Consider the following 25,045-nt stretch of genomic DNA (forward strand, 5'->3'; position numbering starts at 1 on the left):
AGCTCGCTCCCCACTCGCTCCCTTGTGACCCAGCATCCCCCAGTCAATCACTTGGGGGCGGGGTCACCCAGGCTTTAGAACCACTTTAAAATAGAACAACACATGGCGGTGAATCATAAATTTGACACTCTTTTCACTACTGCAAAGGTCGGTATTCTGGGCAGTAAGGGAGATCAGAATTCCATGTCTGTTTTGCAAGAGTTAAGGTTACGTTTAAGGTTTATGTATTGAGGTAAGTTCAGTTAAGTGACAGATTTAGGGGCTAAGGTTGAGGGCTACGTTTAGGGAGAGGGTTTTTTTTAGAAGCTGGATTAGGTTAGGGGTTAGATAAATTGGTCGTTTTGTAGTACGCTTTTTTAGTGTGTAAGTTTCATTGGTTCCAAACGTTTCTGTACCCAAGAATGTATATTGGCAAAAGATTACAGATCAGGGATCACAGTTTTGCATGAGGCCTGTGAATATTTAGTGCTTGCAAAAACCAAAAGGAGCTTCCTGACAATATAAAATATTTGTGCACATGACAACAATGTAGTGTGAACAGGACACAAAAAGAAATATTGTCTTGCGGTGACCTGCATTCTCCCAGTGCAGTAGAATGAAGGTCAGCGCAGCCCAGTATGTGTTAACAGGCACTAACAGGAAGTGCCTGAAAAAGGACCCTAAAGGTTAAACTCACCTTTTGTAACATGTTATATGTTACACCCATATTTGGGGTTTAACATATTACAAATGCGTCGGCCCCCTCACTCCCCTAAGTCTCCATTTTGATGGCTCGGGGGGGGGGGGATCTTTTCCCCCTGCTGGCTGTCACAAAATGAAAAAATGCTGTGTTCCTCCTCCTTCCTACTGGAGTCCTGTTTCATCTGTGCGAGGTGCCAGCTGGACTGGGTGCATGCGCAGTAGGTCCCTGTGAACTCTGCTGAGCTTTGGCAGCTTCAGTGAGGGTACATTGAACTGTCAAATCTCACCTGAACTGGGCTGGAAAACACCCAGGACCCTTTTTTAATTCTTACTACAACCAGCCCGCATATATGTGAATTGGCTCCATTGAAAGCCGGTCTGGTTCACATGTTATGCAAACTGAATGTGGTTCAAAATGCATCCGATTCGCATATATGTAAACTAAACCTAAAATCAGGTAAACTTCACATAGTTGTTAGGTAGACTTTCAAAGAGTAGACTTGCTGTTTTTTTTCCACGTTCTCTTTACAGAAACCCCTCTGCTGGGAAAGATTTGATATTCAGAGAAATACATACTTAACCACATTAAGACTGCCCACCGCAGATTAACTGCGGCAGGCAGCCTCTCCTGCGCGAACCAACGTAGCCCCACGTCGGTCACGCGTGTGGTGCTAGGGAGCTAGCGCGCGCTGCCGCTGGCGGCGCTCCCCCCCCCCCCCCCCCACTAGGCAGCGGGGATACAAATCCATGGGGCCCCCAGGCACCCGCAATCGCTCCCTGCTGAGAGAGGATGGTCAGATGTTGTAAGCACAGCCGACCGTTCTTCTCTCCTGTGACCCTTCTATATAGGATCACCGGTCTCTATGGTCATTTCACAAGCCCACTCCCCTAGGCTCACACTTAACCCTGTGATCACCCACTAGGTTAACTCCTTCCCTGCCAATGTCATTATTACAGTAACAGTGCATATTTTTAGCACTGATTACTGTAGTAATGTCACTGGTCCCCCCCAAAAGTGTCACAAATGTCAGGGGTTTGATCTGTCCGCCGCAATGTGGCAGTCCCGCTAAAAATCACAGATCGCCGCCATTACTAGTAAAAAAAAAAATGACATTAATCTTTCCCCTAGTTTGTAGATGTGATAATTTTGCGCAAACCAATCAAACTACCCTTATTGCGATTTTTTTTTTTACCAAAAATATGTAAAAAATACCAAAAATACAAATTGGTCTAAAAGGATGAAAAATTTTGATTTAAAATTTTTTTTTTTTTTGGAGTGTTATATAGCAGAATGTGAAAAATATTGTTTTGTTTTTTTCAGAATTGTCGCTCTTTTTTTTGTTTATAGCGCAAAAAATAAAAATCACACAGGTGACCAATTGCCACCAAAACAAAGCTCTATTTATGGGAAAAAAAGGACATCAATTTTATTTAGGTATAGCGTCGCTCAACCGCACAATTGTCCATTAAATTAACGCAGTGCAGAATCGCAAAAAATGCCTTGGTCATTAAGGGGGCAAATCCTTCCGGTCCAGAACTGGATAATTGAAATGAAACTCCAGGCAGACATGAAAGGCATGTTAATGCAGCTCAGTATTTGTTAATATTTACATATTTTTTAAATGCACATACTGAATTTGACTTGTTATTAGAATCTTGCAATCCCCTGTATCTCAACACGCAAACATGGGGAACCAATCAAATATGCTGCATGCAGATGTGCTGACAATGAGCATACTAATTGGAAGAGGGATCAGGGGAATGGACCTCATCACTCTCTGGCTACTTTTGCACTATCCAATCAGCTGTCTGGGTGTTGGCAGAGGACCCCACTGTTATTTGTAACTGTAAGTGGTGTCATCCACCTGGCTGTGTGGTGTTAGAGGGCTAGATAAACAAAACTACAAATCTTTGACAGGTAAAACCGATCCATTGTATGTGTTTTGGCCTAGTTTATACAATGCAATGAATACCAGGAATAATCAGTTTTTGATTTAATTTTTTTCTCTCCTTACAGGACATTGATCACTGGCATGGCTTCTGGTAGCATTGTAGCTTTTAACATAGATTTTAATCGGTGGCATTACGAACATCAGAATAGATACTGAGGCTGACTGAAGTGCTGGATGCCAAGTTTTCATGCTGAGAGCACAAGCGCTGCAGTTCCTAGGCATTGTCACCTCCGGTGGAAAAGCAAGTCTGCGTAGAGCTCCTCCGTTGTACATTCCATTACACCCAGCAATAGCTGTACATTGTAGTCAGCAAAGCCACTTTTCATTGTGTTTCTTTTTCACAACTGAACACCAGCTGCTAAAGGCACGCTTGTACCATGCAAACTGACGATGAAATGGAGTCTCAGAATTATTAAAATTTTCATTCTTTTTAAGAAAAAAAAAAAACTGGAGGGACACAGTGCGTAAACAAGACATTATGGAGAAGACTATGTGTCCAAGCTGTGATGGTGTTTAGTCCACACGTCTTACATCCCATTTCCAGCCTCTTTTCAAGCTGTGAAAAAAAAAAAAATATGTTTGATACTTTGTACATCAGATGCACATCTTTAACTTTAAAAGGGATACTTTTGTAAAAGTAAAACCTTGTATAAAGAACAAACAAACAAAAAAAAGTTTCTTAGTTTTATCGTGAAGCTAAACTGTGCTTTTACTTTAAACCTGGCGGAGCAGGTATATTCTGGAAACTTAAAAAGGACGCGGCTTGCTTTAAAAGGTTGAATATGGGTCTATCCAATCCTTTTAACATTCACACCAAAATATGCTTTGCACTTTGTGTTTTTTTTTTTTTTTTTTGGTTTTTTTTTTTCCCTTTCACGTCAAGTCCCATAAACCTTCGTAACATAGGGATATGAAGCCATGGTTTGCCATAGATCTCTCACACTTGCTGTACCTATTTTATTTATGATCATTATAAAAGAGAGATAAGGCAACAATTACATATGCCCTGGTGTTTTTCCCCCGGAAAGGGTATTTATATTTTATGGTGCCGAACTACTCCAGTTTTTGACCAGAAATTAAATCTTCTCCACAGCAAACAAGTAGCAGAGGTCAAGGAAGACAGAAGGTGATTTAAGTTTATTTTTTATTTTAATTGAATTGCTTGGGTTGTAGTTAACAAACAAAACAAATGGTGCCGGTCTACCAAGATGCAGTGACGGCATCACCAAAAAGCCAAATTCTTAGCCTAAGACACTGACAAAGCTGTGTGTTTTATGCTACTAAAGTGATGGCTGTCAGGAAATCCTGCACAGTGTACTGTTAAAATGACACATCCAGGGGTCAATCCACTTGTTCTTTCTTTGTATATTTAGTGACTGTATTGTCATAGATGTACATATTGTGTCAGTAGGGCTATGAGGCATGTAACAGGAATGTAATTTTCTCAAAAATGTACACACACTTGCAGTCATTTATTTTAAGAGAAAAAAAAGTCAAATAAAAATTATTTGTATTGGCACTTTGCACCAGAAACATATCATTATTTATTGATGTGATTAATTATTTGTTCATCACCTTGTATTAGTAAGTTTTACCACTGAGTTTCTTCTACATTGTTGTTTGTATTTAAAAGCGGAAAAAAAAAAAGATAAAAATTGGATTCCGAGACATTTGCGGAGTCTGCGTAAATATTAAGTTATTCATCAGTCTGTAAGCAATATCTTGAGTTGTAGATTTAGAATTGGAGGATATTGAACACCTGGAAGACAAATTCATTTCATCTTGAAATCATGGTGAAATATTTTGGATATATCAATTCCTTAAGCTATTGTAACCATGTTTTATTGCAAAAATGTAAAATATGCCAGATGTGTTCAGTTGGAAATAAAAAAAAAAAAAAAAAAAAGAATTGAGGAAAAAAAAAAGAAAAATAAAATATGCAAACAACCAACTTGTTCTCGTCCTTTATATTTTTTTTGCATTTTTACGTTATTTTTACAGCTAATAAATGTTGGTCTGCACTGTCTTGGGAACAATTCTGTTTAATTTATTCATAAGTTATATAGAGCCAGGGGTGTCCAACCTTTTGACCTTCCTGGGCCACATTGGAAGAAGAGGAATTGTCTTGGGCCACACATAAAATACACTAATAATAAGGATAGCTGATGAGCAGAAAAAGTCAGACAAAAGTTAGCCATCACTGATATAGATAATGTACCTATCTGAGTAATAAAACTTACTTTTTTATTATAGAAGTAAAAGAGGGCAACATAAAATTTGTGTAATATTTAACACTTTCTATTATTAATACAGTGTAGCGCTAATCGTATTACCCTTATCTTCATACAGTGATATTTATAAATAAAATGTATCCACCATAAAACATGTGAAATAAAAAACAATTAATGAAAAAAAAAAAAAGTCTTTCAATATATGTTCTAAACCACCATGCTTTTGAATCTTCTTAATAAATCCAGGTGCAATCCCACCACTAGGTGAAATACCTGCTCACCTCAGAACAGATAGTCAAAAGCCTTTTACTATCTATTCTGCTGTTCTCATTAGGTCGATCTCCTCCTCCTCCTCCTCCCCCTGGGATAAATCACCCCTCACCTCACTAAAAATACTCAGAGCCGTTCGCTATCTTTCCTGCTGCCCTCCTCCATTCACCTCCTGGGATAGATCGCTCCACTCGGCCAAGTCAGCGGTGGCTTTGTGACATTATGGGCTGGGCTCCTCCCTCCATTACACGTATCACCATCAGATAGGCTTCTTCAGTAGTTTTAATATTAAATACTGTTTTTGATAAACACATCAATATCTCATTTGATAATATGTAGTAGGAATTCTCAAGCTGCTCATCAGATATGTTTTCTCTAATTTTGCCCTTTGTGTCTCCAGCCTTGAAAATATTTTCTCACAAATATAGGTGCTGCCGAAAACTGATGGCATGAATAAGGCGCGGTTGTGAAAATACAATTACAATAGTCCAGTAAAGTGACACTGTCAAATGTTTCTTCGGTCGCATGTCTTCGCTAAGTGTAAAACATTATTTTGTGTTGGGCCACGTTCATAGCCATCTGGAGCCACAGGTTGGACACCTCTGATATAGAGGTTGGCATAAATTGCGCAATCTCAGTGTCTGCTGATGAGACAACACTAAGCAGGGCAATAACTTCACAGCAGGATATAGAAACTTTACAAGAAGACCTCAATAAAATAAAAGGATGGGCAACTACATGGCTAAAAATATGAACGCAAACTACTTGCTAGGGGAAGAGCCTTAAGGGGAAACCAGGATGGGAAAAAATCTGGGGGTTCTAGTAGATGACAGGCTCAGTATTAGAAGGCAATACCAACTTGCAGCAAATATTAGCATGCATTAAAAAGGATATTTACTCAAGGAATAAAACTACAACTTACAAAACTCTGGTTCAGCCACATCTTGAGTATGCTGTCAAGTTCTGGTTACCAGTGTTCAGGAAGGATGCTTTGGAACTGGAGAGAGTCCAGAGAGGGGCAACAAAGCTAATAAGGGGGCTAGAGGACATCAGCTATGAGGAATAACTACAAGCATTAAATGTATTCTACCAGGAGAAGAGACGCTTGAGGAGATCTGATAGCTATATACAAATACCTCAATGGTGATTCCAACGTAGAGGAAAAAAACTATTCCATTTCAGGGAGTTTAAGAAGACATGCGGCCACTAAATTAAATTGGAGGAGAAGCTGTTAAATCCTAAACTTTGTTGGGGGTTCTTTACTGTCAGAGTAGTAAGGCTGTGGAACTCCCTTCCACAATCAATGGTGTCAAGGGGAAGTGTACATTGTTTTAAAAAACTCTTAGATGTGCATTTTAGCAAACTCAATATACAGGGATATGGGAAATGATATTGACCTAAACACCCACACAGGTTGAACTGGATAGACGGGTGTATATATTCAACCTTACCAACTATGTAAGGTATTTTACACATAAATTATATGATGTTGGAGTACAAAGTAATTTCCAAAAAAAGTTGGGATGCTGTGTAAAACTTGTATAAAAACAGAATGCAATAATTTTCAAATCTCATAAACCCATATTTCTCTATCGCTCATTGAAAGACGTAGTCCTCGGTGATACAGCACCTTCGGGTTATGTTGCCTCCACAGGAGCAGGACTAGACAGGAAATTAAAAAGCTCTGGCCACACCCTAGGGGCAGTCCCAGAGGGTATATCCTCCCTCTCCCTGCCCCAGCAAATCAGTTATTTTCTGTCTAGTTAGGAGTAAGGACCTAGATACCTTGCTGGGATCTTCGGTCCTGGCAAGATTTTTTTCTTAAAAGATTTTTTAGACAGCTTTTTTTCTCCAGTGTTCCTGTGAGATCTTCAAGCAAGAAAGCTGAACTGGGCGACGGGCTGGATGTTGAGATCCGGTGGTCACCCCAGTTCAGCCTACGAGCGCGTGCAGGCCATAGCTCCGCGCTGGGTCGGCCGCGACAAAGTCCCATTAAGGGACTGACCCTGCGAGTTAAACGTCTCGCTGAAACGCCAAAGACCATGAGTCACGGCGTCCATATCGGTCGACAGCCCTCCCGCCCCGGTGGAGAGGGGTACTGTCAGGAGTTGGTGCCCGCCTGGTTCCGGTATGGTGAGTAGTGTGTTCCCCCTTTTCCCCTGACGGGTCTTGTGGTGAACGCGGGCCCCTCTCTGTATGGTAAGATAGAGTCCCCCTCTATCCTATAACATGACACAGATCCCCCTACTTTGAGTGTGATTTTATGTGCAAAAAGCCAGGAGGCTTGGTTTGGGAGCTAACAATCTAATTGTATACATGTTTAAAAAATTGTAATCAGTGGCATTCTGGGTATCTTACGGTGATAAGAATAAGGTACCTACCAGTCAGAAGCCACGGACATGTAGACTGCCTTCCTAAATCAGATCTCCAGCTATAAGCAGGCCTCCCGAACGGCCATGCGGTCCGCCAGGGCCGGTACCGCCAACCACGCCAAATCCCCATGCAGAGAGAGTGTTGTGTGCCCTGCAGCACACCGCTATTCAGTACAGGCCGCCGCCATTTTTTTTGCTGGATCGCACGAGCCGCCATTTTGGCGTAGCCTCGTGTCTCCAGCATGGGGGCGGCCATGTTTGAGGTGATCCAAACACCTTGTGGAGCTATGGGAGGCGCCGGAAGGCGTGCAGAGGGGCGGAGCCGCCTCCTTTCTTCCTGGGCAGCCAGCCAAAAGACTTCCTGTTTGTCAAGACAGCGCTGTAACCTGTTGCAGTTAAACTCTGAGCATCAAGTGGTGAGCCTGGGGGTCTATCTCTCTCTCTCTCTCGATCGATAGGGATCCCTAGCAGGTAACACTAAGGGGCTTTTTGTGGCGCTGGGGGTCTGAAAAAAAAAAAAAGTTTTTTATTTTGAATTATATGATCCAGGAAGTGACTGGAATTTTCATGGACCCTGCCACACATATTCCCCCACCTGTTTCCCTCGAGGGGGCCACGGGACCCGCCGGTGCACAGAGTGTAGAGTCATTTACAGCAATTTTTGAGTCTATGGTGGCTCGGGTGGAGGCGGCCTGTCAGGGACGGGGGTCAAGGAAGCGACCCCCGCCTACCCCTATACTATCTGACACCTCTGACTCAGATTCAGAGATGGTCACTGCAGTTGCAGGTCCCTCTGCAAGGGCTGTTACCTCAGGTAAAGCTCCCTCAGACAGTGAGGAGGACGTTTCTTCTCCCGCTATAATTCAGGAAGAAGCATTGGTGGACGCACTAGTTGTGGCAGTGCAGGAAACCTTAAAACTTGAGGTTTTACCGGCAGAGGCAACTGAAACAGAGATTCCTTTTGGTACTAACAAGCCCATCAAAACGGTGAAAGTTTTTCCTGTACCCAATAATAAGATTAAAGGAGAATGGGAGCATTCTAAACGTACCTTTACTATTTCCAAGCGTATTGCTAGACGCTATCCGTTTGAGGAATCCATCATTAAGAAATGGACGGTACCACCAGTGGTGGATCCACCTATTTCCAGGCTGAATAAAGCCACGGTTATCCCAGTGGAGGACACTTCGTCCTTTAAGGATCCGGTGGATCGAAAGATGGAAGCAGAGTCCCGCACCATCTTCTCTCTGATAGGGTCAGCATTTAGACCAGTAATTGTTATTGGTCTAGTTTCCCAGACACTTACGGAATGGGCGAGAATGGTACGCCAAGACCTTAGGGGAAAAGATATTCCCCAGGAGACATCTGATTTGATGGAACAGATCATACAAGGGCTACAGTTTATCTGTGACGCAGCCTTGGACACTACTCCCCTATTAGGGCATGCATCTATGTCAGCGGTCATCCTCAGACGTGTGCTGTGGTTAAAATGCTGGTCAGCTGACCTAGGTTCCAAAAAGACCTTGACAAATCTCCCCTTTCAGGGGAATCGTCTATTTGGGGCCAACCTAGATGAAATCATTAAGGATGCCACTGGGGGCAAGAGCACTTTTTTGCCACAGGCTGCTAAAGCTAAGGGACCTCGCAACAAGCGAGGACCTTTCTTTACCGCCCATAAAGGGCGCCCGGCTGGAACAAGCGGGAAAGGCAAGACTCCTCCAGGAGGGTTCAAGAAGGGCTGGTCGGACAAACAGAGGACCAACCCAGCCAAACCCGAAACAAAGGAGTACACAGCCTGAAGGTGCGCCCCCACCCGGTTTCAGGGTGGGGGGACGTTTTCACCGGTATTCAGGACATTAGATCGAGCATCAACCACTACTACCGGTGCGATTCTTCCCTTCCAACATTTAAGTACTACAGGAAGCTGTAGTTACCGTTCCTTGAATAGATCTTTTCCTTTACCTTTTCCTAAGATTAGTCCCTATGCCTCACAGGAATCGGATCTGGTTGACCAGACAGGCCAAGAAGCCTCTAGTCGGGTGACTTCGGTCCCTGAGGTTCAACCAGAAAAGATCACCCTTCCTGATAACAATCAGGTATCTGATAAATGTGTGGGAACAGAAAACGACCAGACTTTCTCGGATGGTCGGGGCCAGATACCTCTAGGGATGCCTGGTTCAGATCCAATCAGCGCCAGTGGTCCTAGAAATTCTAGGCTGGCCTCGTCAAGCCGGCCTGGCCGACTTGGACATGCTAGTCGCAGACGTTCCGTGGGAACTTCGTCTCAGGGAGTGTCTGTGGTCTCAAGGACCAATTTACCATCGTGCTTTACAGTCGCTGGTTTTAATGGCCTGGCCATTGAGACCCAAGTACTGAAGGACAGAGGTTTGTCTACTTCAGTCATCCCTACCCTTATTAAAGCAAGGAAAGCGACTTCCAGCAAGGTCTATTATCACACATGGAAGACTTATATTGCATGGTGCGAATCTTTAGGATTTCCTCCACGTACCTATTCGGTGACTCGAATATTGGCTTTTTTGCAACAAGGGGTTGAGCAGAAGCTAGCCTTGAGCACCATCAAGGGTCAAGTTTCAGCATTAGCAATCTTCTTTCAGAAACCTTTAGCTACCAAGTCCTTGGTGCGGAATTTCATCCAGGGGGTGCGGCACCTGGCTCCACCAGTCCGCGCGCCCTTACCGCCCTGGGATCTTAATTTGGTTTTGTCGGTTCTACAGAAACCTCCCTTTGAAAACATCAGGGAGATTCCCTTGCTTACTTTATCCCAGAAGGTGGCCTTCTTGGTGGCTATCACTTCTGCTCGCAGGGTGTCAGAACTGGCTGCATTATCATGCCAGTCCCCATACCTAGTGATTCATAGGGATAAGGTAGTACTTCATCCTAAGCCATCTTTTCTTCCTAAGGTGGTTTCAGATTTTCATCTGAATGAAGATATTGTACTACCTTCCTTGTGTCCTCAGCCCAAGCATCATCGGGAACATGCGTTGCATTCCTTAGATGTGGTTCGGGCAATCAGGGTATACCTGAAAGCTACGGAATCATTCCGTAAGACGGATTCACTTTTTGTGATCACGGATGGCCCCAGAAAGGGTTTGCCTGCATCTGCCGCGACCATTGCCAAATGGATTAGACAGACGGTGGTACAGGCTTATTCTATTAAGGGTCAGAGTCCTCCGTTCCCTGTTAGGGTGCACTCCACTCGAGCGCTCAGTACTTCCTGGGCCTTTCGCCATCAGGCGTCAGTGGTCCAGGTATGTAAGGCGGCCACCTGGTCGTCGGTACATACCTTTTACAAAATTCTATAAAATTGATGTGACGGCATCGGCGGATGCCTCATTTGGCCGCAAGGTTTTGCAGGCCGCAATTTGAGGAGACCGGTGGTCTACCTCGAGGGTTTTTTCTGTTTGAAAAAAAAAAAAAAAAAGAATTTTTTTCTCTTTTTTGTTGAGTCTCATCATTAAGGATGAGCATTGTAAACTTCTAGTTGGCACCGGTTGGGCCTTCTAGATTGGGATTTGATTTTCATTTTCCCACCCCTCATTTGTGATACTGCTCTGGGACGTCCCGAAGGTGCTGTATCACCGAGGACTACGTCTGTCAATGAGCGATAGAGAAAAATGGATTTTTGTAAAATCTTACCGTAAAATCCTTTTCTCTTAGCTCATTGACAGACGTAGTCCCCGCCCCTCTGTTTTTTGAGTTGGGTTGGGTTAAAATCTCTAAAGACTGCTTTTTCACATAACTGATTTGCTGGGGCAGGGAGAGGGAGGATATACCCTCTGGGACTGCCCCTAGGGTGTGGCCAGAGCTTTTTAATTTCCTGTCTAGTCCTGCTCCTGTGGAGGCAACATAACCCGAAGGTGCTGTATCACCGAGGACTACGTCTGTCAATGAGCTAAGAGAAAAGGATTTTACGGTAAGATTTTACAAAAATCCATTTTTTATTCACAAAAGAAAATATAAAACCTATCAAATGTTTAAACTGAGAAAATGTACTGTTTAAGAAAAAGAAAAAGTTGGATAGGGCCCAAAACCTGGCAAAGTACTTGGTACTAACAAGGAAGAGCTGGAAGAACATTTTGCAACTAATTTGGTCAATTGGCTACAGGTCAGTGATATGATCGGTTATAAAAACGGCATCTTAGGCTCCATGTACACGGGACGTTGTTAAAAGTCCCTTTGAATGCTGGAATTTTTAGGACGTTTGAAACGTCCGTTCAGTCGTGTTTGTACCCGCGTTTAGCGGGCGTTTAGCAGCGTTTGTGGGCGTTTGCGTTTAGAAGCGTTCCTAGAGGTCAAAAAAATGATTCCCCTTTAAAATGGAAAAACGCGAACGCTAAACGCGGGTCATCGCGTTCAGACGCGTTCGGACGCGTTTAGACGCGTTCGGACGCGTTTGTGCGTTTGAAACGCCGGGAAACACACGTTCGAACGCAAATAATTGCGTTCTAAAAACAGTCCCTGAACGCAACTGCCTGCAAATGACTGTAAACGACCTGGTGTACATGGACAGATAAGATAAAATGTAGATGGGTTCAGGGGCTTCTGAAAAAAACGCCCAACTGCTCCTAAACGGCCATTTCCAGCGTCCTGTGTACATGGAGCCTTAGAGAGTCAGCGTGTCTCATAAATAAAGATGGACAGTGGTTCATGTCTCAGAAGTAAAGATGGACAGAGGTTCGTGTCTCAGAAGTAAAGATGGACAAAAATGTCAGTCAAGGGTCCGATCTGTCCGCCGCAATGTCACAGTCCCGCAAAAAAAAATCGCAGATCGCCGCCATTACTCGTTAAAAAAAAAACAATAAAAATGACAAAAATCTTTCCCTTAGTAAATGCAATAAATTTTGCGCAAACCAATCAAAATACGCTTATTGCGATTTTTTTTTTACCAAACATATGTAGCATAAAACATTGGCCTAAAATGTTAAAAAATTTTGATTTTTACATTTTTTTGGGGAATTTCATATAAAAAAATGTGAAAAATATTGTTATTTTTTAAAAATTGTCGCTCTTTTTTGTTTATAGCGCATGATCAAAAAATCGCACAGGTGATCAAATACCACCAAAAGAAAGCTCTGTTTATGGGAAAAAAAGGACGTCAATTTAATTTGGGTACAGCGTCGCACGACCGCGCAATTGTTAAAGTCACGCAGTGCTGAATCGCAAAATAGGCCCTGGTCAGGAAGGGGGTAAAATCTTCTGGGCCTTAAGTGGTTAAATATGTCATCTACAGTACATAAGATTCAGAGAATCTGGAGAAATCTCTGTGCAAGGGACAAGGCCGAAACACAATATTAAATGCACATGATCTTTCTAACCTAAGACAGCACTGCATTAAAAACAGGCATGATTCTGTGATGTACATCACTGCATGAGCTCATAAATACTTCTAAAATTCACTGTCTGTGAACACAGTTCACTGTGCCATCCAAAAATGAAAGGTAAAGCTCTGTTAAACAAAGAAGAAGCCCTTTCTGAACATGATCCAGAATTACCGCTGTTTTCTCTGGGTCAAATCTCATTTAAAATGGTCTGTTGCAAAAGGGTCAGACAAATCAAAATTTGATACTATTTTTGGCAGCTATGGGCGCTGTGTCCTCCGAAGGAGAGGGACCTTCAGGGTTGTTATCAGCACTCAATTTAAAATCCTGCATCTCTGATGGTATGAGGGTGTATTAATGTGTATGGAATGGGCAGCTTGCACACCTGGAAAGGCACCACCAATACTAAAAGATATATCCAAGTTTTAGAGCAGCATATGCTTACGCAACAATGGGACAACGTTTCTTTCCCAAAACTTCAGAAACTGGTCTCCTCGGTTCTTAGACATTTACAGAGTGTTTTTTTAAAAAGTGTCGCTGCCATCAATTTCAAAATTTCCTAAAATGGTAAATTTTCTTAGTTCAAACAATTGATTTGTCTTCTATTTCCTAATATGACTAAAATTCGGGTTTATGAGATTTGCAAATCATTGCATTCCGTTTTCATTGCATTCCGTTTTTCGATTTTCACAACGCCCCAACTTTTTTTAAACTGGGGTTGTATAGTTTGTGTAAGAATTATGTTCCACCCCTCATTTGGTAAATTATATGTATGAATGCCGTGCCTGGTCACACTTTGTCCTCACATGCTGTTACTATGGCATTGGAGGCTGACATGTCAAAAAAAAATTAATAAATAAGTCTGGTATTTCATGGGTTACATGTCATTGTGTGTATGTCACTTTCTTTCCACCATGGGATGTCAGAAGAAAGAAGGGAGTATGGATACACTTTCATTTTAATAAATGTTTGCCAGCTTTGCACTATTTAGAACACCTAATGGCCTATAACCAGCATTTAGAAACAACCATTTCACCAAGTCTTTTAAGGGAGGAAGATAGTCCCCTCTGCGACTGTTCTATAACTATATATATATATAAATGTGAACACTTGTGTTTTTACTTGTATAGTGAATATACCAGTGTATACAGCAAATATTTCCAAAGTTTTTAAGTATCAGGTTTTTTAAGGTTTATTTTTAATCCTTAAAAGCACCCTTCATCTACATTTTGGGGATTTAAATAAAGGTCTTCAAGCTGAAGTTTAGGTATTGATATTTTGCATAGTTACATTGATCCAGCGTGGACCTATGTAAGTATGCATGCGCCATACCTGGCCAATCCCTGAAGAAACTGGAAATCACTGTACCAGACACTGTTACTACAGTGATTGCCTCTACCTTCTGGGTCTTGTGCATGGGCACCATTCACACAACACATTACATGTTCTCAATTAATGTAAAGTTGTATAATTGGGCAAGGTAGAGAGGCGGATGGTGGTGTCACAATCTCTACCTTCTCAAATCAGAGAACACTTTGCCTTCATTGAGAAAATACAAAGTGTTCTCTAAAAGGCACCCATACCAAGTAGGCGACCCCTTGTGTTTACTGAGTAACAAGGCAGCTGCTTGTCACAGGACCTAGAAACTAGAAGCAATTACTCTAGTATTGGTGTCTACAGCAATGACTTCCAGCTTCCACGGGGATTGGCTAGGTATTGCAAATGCGTACTTGCATTGGTCCAAGCTCCATTAACTTAACAATGCAAAACTATCTGTATGTAAACTTTAGTTTTAGTTGGCATTGTAATTGTCCCTTTAAAATACTGCTATGTGCTTTAAAGCGGTAGTATCCTGTTTTTTTTACACTTTTACCTACAGGTAAGCCTATAATAAGGCTTACCTGTAGGTACAATCAATATCTCCTAAACCGGCATGGTTTAGGAGATATTTGCAGTGCATGCAGCCGCTCACGCGAGCGGCACATGTGCTCTGAAGGTCCGTGGGACCTTCAGTTTTGCTTGCCGGAAAATCACTCCCGCGCGCATGCGCGGGAGTGACGTCATCGTGGCTCCGGCCAATCACAGCGCCGGAGCCGCCGAACCCGGAAGAGACGCCGAGGGATCATGGCAGCGCCCGCAGCGATGTCCTGGGGTCCGTGTCGGGGCTTCGTTCTAAGGTAAGTAATACATAATGAGCTAGTATGCGATGCATACTAGCTCATTATGCCTTTGTCTTGCAGGTTTTTTTTTTTTTTCTGTTTGGGTTTACAACCGCTTTAAGTAAGCATCAACACTATTTGAAATTTGTTGAAAGCCTACTGAAGCTGGCTAGCAGTTTTACAGCTAAAGTTTAGCTATGGCAATTTGTACATAGTTAAAGTGGTCTAGCTTGGACCAGTGTAAGTATGTATGTGTCATACCTGTGGGATCTCTATGAAAGCTGGAAATTACTGTTATAGGCACCGCTACCACGTGCATCTCCACTAACTTCCAGGTCTTGTGCCGAGTAGCTGCCCTACTGCATTGTGAACACAGGAGGTTGATCGCTCGACATGGGGTGCTGTTCAGGTAACACTTTGCATTTTTTTCAATTAGGATGAGCTTGGGAGGTATGGCAGTGATGTCACGATCTCCACCTCTTCAATCAGAGAATGCTTTGCATTCATTGAGAAAATATAATGTGTCTGAATTCTCAAAAAAAAAAAAAACAAGTATAAATTTCCATACCTGGAATTCAATTTCAACCACTGTGTGTCCGGGATAATTTTTTAATGTTTCACACTAATGTAAAAAAAAATGTTTTTGGGCTAGAAAATTACTTGGAACCCCCAAACAATTATACTATATAATTTCTGAAAGCAGAGACCAGTAGAATAAATCTGACAGTTGCAATTTGTTTATGATGCATGACATTTGCACAACAGTTTATCAAATGCATATTTTTAAAATACGCTAAAATTAAATACACACAAACACAATGTAATACCCATTTTTATTGCTGAAAAAAATTTTGCGTCAAGGAAATAATTACCGAATGTCTCACTCCCATTAAATGGCAAAAAAACAACACTACCTAACTTGGCAATGCGTTATAAGCCTTTACAGGTTATCAGTTTACAATTAACCATAAATTATGACCCAGGATTATTGCTTTCACGCTAAAGTTAACTGTGATACCGCACGTGTGCCACATTGGCTGTTTACACACACATGTGGGCCCTACATGTATGTTTGCATTTGACTGTATGCATGAGGGGGTGGGTTAGTTTTATTTTTTTAATTAGTTTTTTTCACAATTTTACACTTTATTTTTTCTTTTCATTTAACTTTATTACTATCACAACTGGGCTAACAAGCCTACTATATAATAGCATGGGCAGGTGGCAGATACTAATTATGAGAGACATCATCAGGGGTCTATTAGACCCCCAATGTCTCCGCTCGGACAGGGGGCAGTTTACTGCTGTCCCAGGCCCCCAAAGGAATGAGGAAACCCAGGAACCACCATGAACAGTGGCTCTTCTCCCTACCATAAAAGTGATTGAGTGGCTCTACTTAACTGATTCTTAAGGACCACAAGTGGTTAAAGTTACAGCCAGAACTCTCAATATAATTTGCATTTAACATCTCAAATTGTAGATAAAGATTGGTGTAAAGTAATTGTAAAGTCTTGTTTTTTTTTTAACCACTTAAGGACCAGGCCTATTTCTGGAACTTGTTGTTTACAAGTTAAAATCAGTATTTTTTGCTAGAAAATTACTTAGAACCCCCAAACATTATATATTTTGTTTAGCAGAGACCCTAGAAAATAAAATGGAGATCGTTGCAATACTTTGTCACACCGTATTTGTGAAGCGGTCTTACAAACGCAATTTATTTGGAAAAAATACACTTTTTGAATAAAAAAAATAAGAAAACAGTAAAGTTAGCCCATTTTTCTATAATGTGAAAGATAATGTTACGTTGAGTAAATAGATACTCAACATGTCATGCTTCAAAATTGCGACAAACATTGGTACTTAAAAATATCCATAGACGACGATTTAAAAATGTCTACATGTTACCAGTTTGGAGTTACAGAGGTGGTCTAGAGCTAGAATTGTTGCTCTGGCTCTAATGATCGTGGTGATATCTCTCGTGTGGTTTGAACACCATTTACATATGTGGGCGCGACTTGCGTATGCGTTCACTTCTGCACACGAGCTCGGAGGTTTTTTTTACCACTTTTATTCCTAATGTAAACATCCCTTGTAATAGAAATAAGCAGGACAGGTCCTCTTTAACCACTTGCCGACCGCCCTACGCAGATTTACTGAGGCAGGGTGGCTCGGCTGTGCAAAATCACATAGATATATGTGCACGCAGTGATTAGACACAGCGAGAGCCAGCCCGCGGGAGGAGCGGGAATGATCACCGCCGGCCTCCCACAATCTTCAGAGACACTGACAGAAGAGCCGCCTGTCTATGTAAACAAAGCAGGCGGCTCTTCTGTCACACAGGCACAGAGAGATTGCGTGCCTCTGTGTGCCTTTCACAGATCCCTTCCCCCCCACAGTTAGTAAGCACAATTAGGCATACATTTAACCCTTTGATCACCCCCAGTATTAACCCCTTCCCTGCCAGTGTCATTTACACAGTAACAGTGCATATTATTTAGCGCTGATTACTGTATTAATGTCACTAGTCCCCAAAAAGTGTCAAAAATGTCAGGGGTCCGATCTGTCCGCCGCAATGTCGCAGTCCCGCTAAAAATCGCTGATTGCCACCATTACTAAAATAAACAAAAAAATATCTAAAATTTTAAAAAATCTATCCCGTAGTTTGTAAACGCAATAACTTTTGCGCAAACCAATTAAAATACGCTTTTTGGGATTTTTTTTTACCAAAATTATGTAGCAGAATACAAATTGGTCTAAACTGATAAAAAAAATGTGATTTTTTTAAATTTTGTATTGGGAATGTTTTATAGCAGAAAGTAAAAAATATTGTGTTTTTTTTCAAAATTGTCACTTTTTTTTGTTTATAGCGCAAAATCTAAAAAATGCAGAGGTGATCAAATATCACCAAAAGAAAGCTCTATTTGTGGGGAAAAAGGGACATCAATTGTATTAGGGTACAGTGTCTCATGATCGCACAATTGTTAAAGTAACGCAGTGCCGAATCGCAAAAAAATGGCCTGGTCATTAAGGGGATAAAACCTTCTGGAGCTGAAGTGGTTAATGTGAGATCTGGGGTCAAAAAGACCTCAGATCTCACATCTACATCAGCATGGAAAAAAAATGGGTGTTGGGAGGAAGCGACGTATGACATTGCTCTTGTCCTCCAAGGCCAAAGATTCGAGTGGGGGCCATCTTGGCCTCACTCGACTTCCTGCCTTTAACATTGATGGATCGGATTATTTTCCCCACTAACGACGTCTCCGGTAAGCGGGGTAAATGACCGGGAAGTGGCGGGGGGGTGCACCTCTCCCACCGCCCATAAAAGTGATCCCGCAGAGAATCCGCTGCTGGGACCATTTTTTTATGTGAAAGAGGACCGCCAGCCATGTAAGAAAATACCAGAATTGTGGCAGCTATCTGCTGCCATAACACCGATATTTAATGTCAAAGTACCGACATATACTTCTACTTCCCTACTCTGTGCAGTTGGTTTTGCAAAGGGCAGCCCCAATCCTCCTCTTCTCAGATCCCTCCTTTGCTGCACCTGGCCCCTCCCTCCTATTGAATACCCCCATATCAAGCAGCTTGCTATGGGGGCATCCGAGCCATGCTGCAGCTTTGTGTGTCAATTCAGACATGGAGCTGCCTTTTGGTCCCACCCCATCTCTTTCCTAAATGGATAACTGACTTTGATTGACAGCTGTGAGAGCCAATGGCGCTGTGGCTGTGTCTCAGCCAATCAGGAGATAGAAGGCCAAGGGACTCGTGGATATTGCTAGAGAGAGATGGCTCTTAGGCAAGTATTAGGGGGCTGGCAAACACAGAAGTCGTTTTATCTTAATACAAAAGAACGCATTAAGATAAAAAGCCTTCTGACTTTACAACTCCTTTAAGGGGCCACATTTACACTTGCGATTAGGACCATCTGCAATTAGATGCGGGAGACCCATGAGGAGTTCCCTGTTATTAGTTGCAGGTGGAAGCCCCATTGAAAACATTTGGAGGCTGACAGCTCCCACAGCTATTTGCGGCTGCTCACATGTAATCGCCAATTGATCGACCTGTGAATGATCAGCCCTGGGTGCAGACAGCTGCTCTAAAAACTTTGTAACTTTCTGTACATACTCCTCAAGTTAACACCATTGTCTACAAGTATGGACCTGCTGATGATTTATGCCTGCTGCTACTTGTACATTTTTCAATGTACAAGTATATCCTATTAGTAGCAGAAATACCAGTGTCGCACTTGGGGGGGGGGGGCTGGGGGCGGCGGCATTGCCTGCAGAGCAGACCACTCACCCAGCAGAGCAGACCACTCACCCAGCATCTCCACAGAGCAGACCACTCACCCAGCATCTCCGCCAGCTGTGTTTAAAGCTGCACTGTGTCCTATCACTGCCACAGTACCAACACAGTAACCACACAGCTGACAGATCACCCAGAGCCACTAAGTTCCCAGTTGCGGGCCCCCATGGCCATCAGGGGGGCAGAAACTTTTTGTGGAGACGTCATCTGGGAATAGTGACCTGGAGACACACGGACAGAACCAGAGAGATGCTGAGCATGAAGTACCAAGCTGACACTGAGAGCAAGTGAGTGCCACTGATCTCATCCCCCACAACTGCTGCCACTGACCCCATCACCCTCCAGCACTGCCACTCCCCCATTCCCTCACACAGTAATGGTACTGCTCCCCCCCCCCCAACCAGCACTGATTCCACCTTCCCCCCACACTACTACTGATAATTTTCCTTTCCTTTCTAGCACTGCCACTGATCCATCCCCCTCCAGCATTGCCACTGGTCCCATGCACCACCAGAACTGCCATTGATCCCATGTCCACCCCTTAGCACTGCCATTGATCCTATCTCCCATCCCACCCAGCACTGCCGTTGATCCTATCTCCCATCCCCCCCCCCCCAGCATTGCCATTCATCCCATATGCTGCTCCTCCTATCAAGCTTCTTTCTGCTGCCCCTGGGCCCTTGTGCTCTCCTCTGCAGCACTCCTGGGTTCCTCCCTCCCCTCTCCCGCCAGCTGCTGCGGGGTATCTGTCAGGATGAAGAGCAGAGAAGGGGCTGGTAACTATGTAATTTACTGATCCCCCCCTTCCTAGTCTGATCACTAACTCTGTTCATTCATAACTGAGGCATAGTAAACAAGCCTCTGTACAAAGCTATTCCTGTCCACTCATTATGTGCCGCTCAGGCTGCAGAGATGTTGATTGAGAGCTGTGTCATCAATCTCCTTTCTCTGTATCAAAGGTGAAACATCAGAGGTCTGTTTAAACCCCTGATATCTCACCAAAACCCCTCAACGGGGTCCTAAAAAAATAGTAAAAAATAATATTGTAAAAAATTAAAATAACAAAAATAAAAAAAACTAGACACCAGTAGCAGCATTCTCAGGGTCACGGGCCATGGCGTTCTGCCAACGGGCTCCGGGGGAAGGGTTCTAGTTACGCCTCTGCATCATATGTCATATAAATATGACATTGTACTAATATAGGCCACTAAAGTGATGGTCAAACGTTCTTAGGTAGCCAACGTGTCAGGCCATATAATATAATTATTTCATGTATACAATAAATTGTAAGGAAAAAATGTTCTGGTAAATGCTAGTTTAAAAAAATATGTTGTCACCTTGGAGCTTAATTGTCTGTATAAAGCTGAAGATCATGTGAATGTCTGAATATTCTCTGTTATCTTTATACATTAAAATATCATTATTTTCTGTGAGTTTTCTGCGTTCAAACAGATATAGCATCTGATACACTTTCATATTCTCTCTTTGTTCATTGGGGGACACAGCAGACATTACTTATAGGAAGTCGAACACTAAACAGTTGCTCCTCCCATTTTGGTCACCACACTATGTAGCTCTAACTTTCTACTTTTATTTATTACTTCTTTAGAGCATATTGTTTTTGTAAAACAGTGAGGGAGTGATTACAATTTTTACAGCTAACCTATCTTCTTTGACAATAGTAAATATCACTTGACTTGACAAACCATGAGCAGTAAAAAAAAAGGCTAAGGTCAGGTGTTTAATGCAGACCTTGCTGAAAAACTTGAAAATAATAAAAAGGTTGTATACAGGGCCCTACAGGCCTTGCCTTCGACTTCTTTTATGCAAGAGTTATGTCATCGTCCTGCTGACAAGGTCCCTGGGAATGCTGAGTACTGCAAATTTTGTGAAAAGATGTCCTCGCACAGTGCTAGGAGAAACTTCTCTGTAAGATCTGGAGTATTCTCTATCCCCCAAATCCCATTGGAAGGAAGATCATCTCCCCCTAGCCTAGGCGGTGCAGGCAGAAGCCAGGGAAAAGTGAATATACTATATACAGTGTCTTGAAAAAGTATTCATACCCTTTGAAATTTTCCACATTTTGTCAAGTTACAACCAAAAACGTAAATGTATTTTAATTGGGATTTCATATTATAGACCAAAACAAAGTGGCACATAACTGTGAAGTAGAAGGAAAATGATAAAACGTTTTCAATTTTTTTTCCACAAATATCTGAAAAGTGATGAATGCATTTGTATTCAGCCCCTGTTACTCTGATACCCAAAATATAGTGGAACCAATTGCCTTCAGAACTCACCTAATTAGTAAAAAGTCTACCTGTGTCTAATTTATTCTCAGTATAAATATAGCTGTTCTGTGAAGCCCTCAGATGTTTGTTAGAGAACCTTAGTGGGGAAACCGCATCATAAAGGCCAAGGAACACACCAGACAGGTCAGGGATAAAGTTGTTGAGAAGTTTAAAGCAGGGTTAGGTTATTAAAAAATATCCCAAGCTTTAAACATCTCACGGAGCACTGCTCAATCCATCATCATAATATTAAAAGAGTATGTCACAACTGCAAACCTACCAAGACATGGCCGTCCACCTAAACTGACAGGCCGGGCAAGGAGAGCATTAATCAGAGAAGCAGCCAAGAGGTCCATGGTAACTCTGGAGGAGCTGCAGAGATCCACAGCACAGGTGGGAGAATCTGTCCACAGGACAACTATTAGTTGTGCACTTCACAAATCTGGCCTTTATGGAAGAGTGGCAAGAAGAAAGCCATTGTTGAAAGAAAGCCATACGAAGTCCCGTTTACATTTTGAGAGAAGCCCTGTGGGGGACACAGCAAACATGTGGAAGAAAGTGCTCTGGTCAGATGAGACCAAAATTTAACTTTTTGGCCTAAAAGCAAAATGCTATGTGTAGCAGAAAACTAAAACTGCACATCACCCTGAACACACTATCCCCACCGTGAAACATGGTGGTGGCAGCATCATGTTGTGGGGATGTTTTTCTTCAGCAGGGACAGGGAAATTGGTCAGAGTTAATGGAAAGATGGATGGAGCCAAATACAGGGCAATCTTAGAAGAAAACCTGTTAGAGTCTGCAAAAGACTTGAGACGGCGGCAGAGGTGCACCTTCCAGCAGGACAATGACCCTAAACATACAGCCAGAGCTGCAATGGAATGGTTTAGATCAAAGCATATTTATATGTTAGAATGGCCCAGTCAAAGTCCAGACCTTAATCCAATTAAGAATCTAGGGCAAGACTTGAAAATTGCTGTTCACAGGCGCTCTCCATCCAATCTGACAGAGCTTGAGCTATTTGGCAAAGAAGAATGGGCAAAAATGTCACTCTCTAGATGTGCAAAGCTGGTAGAGACATCCCCAAAAAGACTTGCAGTTGTAATTGCAGTGAAAGGTGGTTCTACAGAGTATTGACTCAGGGGGGCTAAAAACAAATACTTGCCACACTTTTCAAATACTTATTTGTAAATAAATTTGAAAACCATTTATCATTTTCCTTTCACTTCACAATTATGTGCCACTTTGTGTTGGTCTATCACTTAACCACTTTAGGACCGGAGGATTTTCCTGCTTTACGTCCAAGCCACTTTTTGCAACTTGGCACTGTGCGACTTTAACTGACAATTGCGCGGTCATACAACGCCGTACCCAAACGAAATTTACGTCCTTTTTTTCCCACAAACAGAGCTTTCTTTTAGTGGTATTTTATCACCTCTGCGCTTTTCATTTTTTGCGATATTAATAAAAAATAGCGACAATTTTGAAAAAATAACAATATTTTTCTGCTTTGACAGTTAAAAATATCCAATATATTCAATTTTTGTCATATATTTAGGCCAAAATGTATTTAGCTACATGTCTTTGACAAAAAAATTCTCAATGAGCGTATTTTTAACCGCTTTAAGACGGGAAGATTTTACCCCATTCCTGACCAGGCCATATTTTGCGATTCGGCACTGCGTTTTTTTAATGGACAATTGCGCGGTCATGCAAGGCTGTACCCAAATTAAATTGATGTCCTTTCTTTCCCCACAAATAGAGCTTTCTTTTGGTGGTATTTGATCACCTTTGCGATATTTACTTTTTGCACTATAAACAAAAAAACAGCGACAATTTTGAAAAAATAACAATATTTTTCACATTTTTTTATATGAAATTCCCCCCAAAAAAATGTAAAAATCTAATTTTTTTTAACATTTTAGGCCAATTTGTTTTCTGCTAAATATGTTTGGTAAAAAAAATCGCAATAAGCGTATTTTGATTGGTTTGCGCAAAAGTTATCGCAGCTACTAACTACGGGAAATTTATGTCATTTTTATTGTTTTTATTTTTTAACTAGTAATGGCGGCGATCTGCGATTTTTTTGCGGGACTGCGACATTGCGGCGGACAGATCGGACCCCTAACTGACATTTTTGACACTTTTGGGGGTACCAGTGACACTACAGTAATCAGTGCTATAAATATGCACTGTTACTGTAATAATGACACTGGCAAGGAAGGGGTTAACTTTATTGGTGATCAAGGGGTTAATGTATGTCTGGTGCTTACTGACGTGTGTTGGGGGAGGGGACTGTGTGACACAGATCACAGGTTCAGCTATGCTAAATCCTGTAATCTGTGACTTTCTGTCACATAGGAGATCCGCCCGCCCTGCTTTACACAAGCGGGCGGATCTCCACACTCGATCCCCGACGATTGAGGAAGATCGGCGGTGATCACCGCCTCTCCTCCCCTGGCCTGACTCCCGCTGTGTCTGAATACAGCGGGTGCGCGCCGCCCACAAGGGAAGGAGTCCAGTGACGTAGGTCTACGTTGCTGGACTATAACGAGCCACTTTGCCGCAGTACGCTCAATGTGAGCGGTCGGCAAGTGGTTAAGGTCCCAATAAAAATACATTTACGTTTTTGGTTGTAACATGACAAAATGTGGAAAATTTCAAGGGCTATTAATACTTTTTCAAGGCACTGTATTTTTTAAACTTATTTTCTGGTGATTATGCCACTTTCTTTTTTAGGTGCAAGTTCTATTTTAAAAGCATCATTATATAGAGGTTTACATAGACTTTGTCATATTACAGTGTAAAATGCATAACCAATTTTTTTTCTGCACACCCATTGCATACTCAGCATAAAAAAAATGTTAGCATCTATTTAAAGTGGAGATTTTTTTTGAAAGGCCAAAGTTGAATTACATAATCTTTTAATCAAGTAGGGGGGCATTGTAGTGTCCTTCCCGGAGCACCATAAACTGACAGTGTGTTGAATGGCAGAGTTAATATCACTTGACAGTTTGCCAGAAGCCATTCATTTAAAACTTTTTATTTTCTTTAGAGCTTGTTAATTTGTAGATGACCTTATCAGTGAACTGAACAAACAGATAAAACAACAGCCTAGGAAATCAGTGCTCTGATTAGATGACACACATTTTGTAGTATTTTATTGTAAGCCAGTAGTAAAATGTAACAGATGTAGTTGGTTATTTTGATAAAAGGGCTGTGGCCTTTTGGCCTACAAATCCTTCCATTTTTGAATCCAGACCATTGTGTCACCTGACATAGAATGTTTACTGCTTCGTTACTGAAAAGCAAAAAAAAAAAAAATGAAACCAGTAGCCCTTAGGCTGCTAAACTCAAATAGGTTTGTATAGGTTTCCCCCAATCCCAAAAAGCAAATTGACTTCTACCTCAGAACTCAGAAGGTAAAGATTTGCAATGTTCTAGGGA

The 25,045-nt window shown here is 42.1% G+C and overlaps 1 protein-coding gene across 5 annotated transcripts in view; it reads left to right on the forward strand.

Annotated features, from left to right (window-relative positions):
• The window catches only part of NBEA (neurobeachin), a 1,052,497-nt gene extending 1,047,927 nt beyond the window's left edge, over positions 1–4,570 (forward strand). For 3 of the 5 annotated variants that reach the window (XM_082246613.1, XM_082246612.1, XM_082246614.1), the window contains one exon: positions 2,699–4,570. In XM_082246613.1, coding sequence (XP_082102739.1) covers positions 2,699–2,789 — 91 coding nt within the window. In that variant the 3' untranslated portion in view covers positions 2,790–4,570. The remainder of the gene's footprint in view (positions 1–2,698) is intronic. The other 2 variants (XM_082246611.1, XM_082246615.1) reach the window with 2 other exon arrangements.
• Positions 4,571–25,045: the final 20,475 nt, after the last annotated feature.

This window comes from Pelophylax lessonae, assembly GCF_965119305.1.
Source record: "Pelophylax lessonae genome assembly, chromosome: 2".
NCBI lineage: Eukaryota > Metazoa > Chordata > Amphibia > Anura > Ranidae > Pelophylax > Pelophylax lessonae.